Source organism: Antrostomus carolinensis, unplaced genomic scaffold (genome assembly GCF_000700745.2).
Source record: "Antrostomus carolinensis isolate BGI_N321 unplaced genomic scaffold, ASM70074v2 scaffold56152, whole genome shotgun sequence".
In the NCBI taxonomy this organism is placed as follows: Eukaryota; Metazoa; Chordata; class Aves; order Caprimulgiformes; family Caprimulgidae; genus Antrostomus; species Antrostomus carolinensis.
Window position 1 is genome coordinate 1 of NW_010299944.1, and position 5,023 is coordinate 5,023.

General features: G+C 48.6%; 1 protein-coding gene across 1 annotated transcript in view; it reads left to right on the plus strand.

Moving 5' to 3' along the window:
• Nucleotides 1-446: 446 nt before the first annotated feature.
• The window catches only part of NSFL1C (NSFL1 cofactor), a gene marked incomplete at its 5' end in the record, with an annotated part of 6,082 nt that continues 1,505 nt past the window's right edge, over nucleotides 447-5,023 (plus strand). The window contains 6 exons of the mRNA XM_010162931.1: nucleotides 447-564; nucleotides 1,508-1,582; nucleotides 2,779-2,944; nucleotides 3,289-3,381; nucleotides 4,003-4,112; nucleotides 4,567-4,704. Coding sequence (XP_010161233.1) covers nucleotides 447-564; nucleotides 1,508-1,582; nucleotides 2,779-2,944; nucleotides 3,289-3,381; nucleotides 4,003-4,112; nucleotides 4,567-4,704 — 700 coding nt within the window. The remainder of the gene's footprint in view (nucleotides 565-1,507; nucleotides 1,583-2,778; nucleotides 2,945-3,288; nucleotides 3,382-4,002; nucleotides 4,113-4,566; nucleotides 4,705-5,023) is intronic.

The following is a 5,023-nucleotide window of genomic DNA, read 5'->3' on the forward strand; positions in this document are numbered from 1 at the left end:
GCGGGTTCTGGATTTTTCCGGGTTTGCGGCAGTTCTCGTTGAACGCTGGCGAGGTTGTTTGTGCTCCGCTGCCCGCCAGCAAAGGGGGAGCCCGGCCACCGCTGTCCCCGGCTGTGTGTAATTAACTCCGGGTCTCCTCGTGGTGTCACAGAAGCAGCTGGGTCAGTAACTTCAGCAGAATCCCTGCAGAAATATTGCACAATAAGGATGTCCAGTCGGGGAGGTTGTGCTGGCACACCCACGGCAGTGAGTGTCCTGCCACAGCAAAGCCAAACATTAGAAACTGGCAAACCCTCATCTTTTCTAGGGCCTCCAAAGGGGTAAATTACACAAAATACCTTTAGTGTTGATGTGCCTTAAGAAATCGACCCTGCCAGAGGCTTCAGCTGTGTTCTTTGTGTGTGTTTTTTCCATTGTTCTGGAATGTTTGCTCTCATCCTGAAAAGCTCCTGCTGTTCCTCCCCAGATTGCTCTTGCCAGTTTCTACGAGGATGGGGGTGATGAGGACATCCTGACTCTTCCCCAGCCCACACCCAGCTCTATATCCAGAGGCACCGCAGCCAGGTGAGGAGGGAGCTTTGTCTCAGGTTGATCTGTTTGTTGCTGGCTTGTAAACCTGTCAGTGAAAACACCAGCTCTGTCAGAAGCATTGATGTGTGTTCATTTTCAGTAGCTCTGCCTTTCGATCTGTTTCGCCTTGTCTGGCTTCCTAGAAGTTGTGCAAACATTAGCATTTATATACATTGCAAGTGCAGATGTTATTGCACAACTAATCCAAAGATCAGTGAGGACAACTTGTCTCATGGCTCAAGAAAAACTTGATTTGTTTTTTGGGGTAGAAGACAATCGGTTGGTGCCGTGTTTATTTGAGCAGATTGTATCTCCTCAGGAAAAATATTTGTGTGACACCTCATTTGAGCAGTTTGCAAAAAGAAGTTAATTTTGCCTGACCCAGTCCCTGTGCAGTGGGGAAATACTGTCCAGTTCTAAAGAGAAAGAGTTACTGTGTCTTGAAGGAAAGGTGCTCTCGGTTCAGGCTTTGGTGAATAAAGTCCATGTTGCAGAAGAACACCATTTCAGTTTGGGTCACAAGTAACAGCCTCAGCAGAAACAAGAAGGGAAGGATGGGGGCTGGACTGTCTGGGGGGCTGGAGGAGGAACCTGTGCTTGTGCAGGTTCTGGAGTGTCAGCCCTTTGAAAGAGGCAACAAAATCCAGTACACGAGCAGGGGAGTGGCTGATTCCCACCCCATTTTCTGTGGCTGCAGCCACTGTCTGAGCCTCCCCTGCTGCATCCACTCTGGTTTTCCACTGGTGCAGCTGGCAGAGAATTCCAAGAGCTCAGCTGACCCCTCGGTGACACCAGTGCTGACTTGTCATTTCATAAAGTAATGAGTCAGACCCTTAAAGTGGAACGGGGTCAACCTCGCTGCTGTGTTCAGGAGCTTTTGCTTACGTGGTTGAAATGTGTCACGAGACTGACGTCCTCCCCTGACTGACTTTTGCAGTGACCACAGAGTGACATCGTTTAGAGACCTTGTGCACGCGCAGGAGGACGATGATGAAGAGGAGGAGGGACAGCGGTAAGTTTTCAGTTCAAGAGTTAAAACCCATGTGTGGCTTGCCACTTGTGCACAGTTATTTTTTTAAGAAGCAGATTGAAGTTGATATGAAATTCCTGTAGTGAAAAATCTCAGGTTTGACACGGAAAGGTTGGTCAGTGCACAGTCTGTGCAGGAGCACGTGCTGGGCCTGGCTGTATAAGCACCAATTTCCACCACTGAATTGTGCTGTTGACTAAAAGCCTGAGGTAGGATGTGGAAGCCCTAGGTCAAGAATAGAAAAAAGCCCAGATCATGGTTTGTGTCTGTAGAGAGCAGAAATGTTGGAATAATGCAGGGATTGGTTTTCTTCCTGCTTGGGGCTTTGGATTTTTTTTGTTTGTTTGTTTGTGGGGGTTTTTGGTTTTGTTTTCTTTTTTGTTTCAATTTGGTTTGTTTGGTTTTTTTTTGAAGTGCTGCTTAAGGGTGAGTGTAGAGGTGGAAAGAAAAAATGTAGGTCCCCTTCCCAGTGGGAACGTGGCAGCCTAGCGGGAAAGTCATCTACAGTGTCAGCTGCAAGTAGTTAAATACCCTTAGGGTTAAGAGGCGAGGTACACTGAGTGGAACTGATGTATCTTAAGGTGGCTCAGTCCAGGTAGAGTGCATGGTCTTCTGCAACCAGATGTGAGCCTGCTCTGTGTGTGTTACAAGCCACCTGGCAGCTCATAAACCCAATCTTCCACAAGTGCTTAATTGTACTTCACTGACTGCGTTCATTGCATCCGGTTCAGATCCCTCTGTGTGTGGTGATCTTTCAGTGTGGCATGAACACGTGCCTTCCCTCAAAGTACCCGTTAGATGTTCCCATCTTCTTCCATCTGCCAGGTCAGAGACTTGCTGGAAGTCTTGTTGAGTTTGGTAACACAGCTGGTACGAGCGTTGGAAACGGAGCCTTGTTAATCTGGAGTGTTTCCCTCTCTAAGTTGTTACCACTTTATGGCTATTGATCAACGGGCAATTTTACAGTAACTGACATAAAACCAAAGTCTCTGCAGCGCAGGAATTTGTGAGTGGCTGCAGTAGGAGGAGGTACACTGGTAGTAGGTAACATTTGTAGATTCCATTAAGCTGTACAGAAACGAACTGAATCCTGATGTAAAACCACGGGGTCCTGTCACGCGTGTCTCCTGAAGAAGCAGCGGTCCAGTCTTTCCCAGAAGCCTTGTGCTTTCTGTTAGGTTTTATGCTGGTGGCTCAGAGAGAAGCGGGCAGCAGATCGTTGGGCCTCCGAGGAAGAAGAGCCCCAATGAGCTGGTGGAAGATCTGTTCAAAGGAGCAAAGGAGCACGGCGCCGTGGCGGTGGATCGGACGGCCAAGAGCGGTGGCGAGACTAGCAAGCCTAAAGTAAGGAGTGATGAGGAGTTCTTCCTTCTGATCCCTGTTTCAGTTAAAGCTCCCACCGTGGCAGCTGTTTGGTACCGTGGAATCCTGGAATTATCTTAAAAGGACAGCTCAGGCTGGACTCCTCTCAGTGCAGCTCAAATCTGTGTGTCACCGTGGCAAGAAAAGCCACTTTCTTGTGCCATAGTTATTAATGGCAGCTCTTGTTTGAGCTGGTCCCTGTGCCTGCAGGGCAGTAGATGTTGCTGATGCCACCAAGCCTTCATGATGGTGTTGGGGAAAGGGAAGTGAGCTGTCCTGGGTCTGTGTCATTCTCTAACCTCTTTGCCCACCTGTCTCTCTTGCAGCCCTTCGCAGGGGGAGGGTATCGCCTCGGGGCTACTCCAGAGGAGGAGTCTGCGTATGTGGCAGGAGAGAGGAGACAGAACTCTGCCCAGGATGTGAGTATCTCTCTCTTCTGTTTTGTAGATGTCACCTGAGGGATTTCTCTGCTATAGCTACACAGCTTGTGAGCCCAGAGAGTTATAAAGCTTGACAGAAATTCAAGAGGACAGAAGTATGGTAAATCCTGCTTCTCATGGGATTTCTGATTAGAAAATAGTAGTTGCTTGGGCCTTGGGTAAGCAGGTTTCTGATGAACTTTTAATTAAGAATCTGAGTGTTCCTTAGAAGTGCAGATTGTGAAAAACAGTTTGTGAAGAACAATTAACTCCTCTTTATCCATTGAAGAGATGTGGAGCTTACAGCATCCATGGAAGATTCTCTTGTGCTTAATTTGTGAGCAAATACCCACCTCAGCTGTGGTGGGAGCTTGGTTTAGGCTCCTCACCTAGCACACTCGTGGCTCTTCAACCATCTTTATCAAAAAGGGGCCTGTGGTGCCACCTTCTAGGAACTGATGCATGACCCATTACATAGCCAGTGCTTTGGGTTTTTCCCTCAGCCCAGAGGAACCTGGCTGAAATGTTTTGTGCCAGTGAGGAACTTCTCACTTTGCACCCAGTCATTGTTCTTGCTGAGATGCTTCAGTGGGGCTGATTGTTGTTTGGGGGCTGCTGCAGGTGCACGTTGTACTGAAGCTCTGGAAGAGTGGATTCAGTCTGGATAGTGGAGAACTGAGGAGCTACCAGGATCCGTCCAATGCCCAGTTTCTTGATGATATCCGCAGAGGGTATGTAGCAAGAGGGGAGAGAAAGAATAGCTGTTTTCTGAAACACAAACACTTGTGGAATCCAGGATGCTGAATCAATGGCACATTTCACCTGAGCTTTCTTAGAAGAGCTTGATTCCTAATCTGGAAGCCATGGGAGGGCAGACTTGAACATTTTCTTCAGATAAATGGGAAGTGGCCTTGGTTTGTGTGGGGCCTTGAGAGTTCCAAGTGGACAAACAGACATTTATATTTGGGTTGAGCATTTCTAATGCATCGTGTCAGTCCCACTGAGGGCCATGGAAAAGTAACCTTTGATTTCTGTCTGTCAGTGGGGAGGTGTGCATCTGCGCTGTTCATTAGGCAAGGGCTCACTGTGATTCCTGAAATTCCAGAGGGCTGTGGCTGGCACTTTTTCTCTCTGCTTTCCTGACTTGCTTCTCCAGGCAGCTGCCTTAGGCCACTCTCTTTGCAGGGAAGTCCCGGCAGAGCTGCGCAGGTTAGCACGGGGTGGACAGGTGAACCTGGATATGGAGGATCACCGTGATGAGGAGTATGTGAAACCTAAAAGTGTCTTCAAAGCTTTCACTGGAGAAGGACAGAAGCTGGGCAGGTGAGAAGATGGCAGCGCTGGTTTGTGATGTGTGTGATGTGGGACAGTCACTTGAGAGTTTTGTTGGGTCGAGCCTTTTGATTCATCTTTCTGAAGAAAAGGTGCCTGTGGTGTGGGAGGGGTTCCCCTGGGAGAGGAAATGAGGTTTATTGGCGGGTACTGTGAGGTGGCTCAGCCTTTCCGAGGCAGGAGGCGGATCCCTAGTTTGCAACCACCACAATAGAAGTGTTTCCAGGTTACACTGCCCTTGTTCCTGTGGGTGTGTGAAGACCTGTGACATGGTGCTCTGAAGGGAGATGGTAGAGGTGAAGTTCCAGAC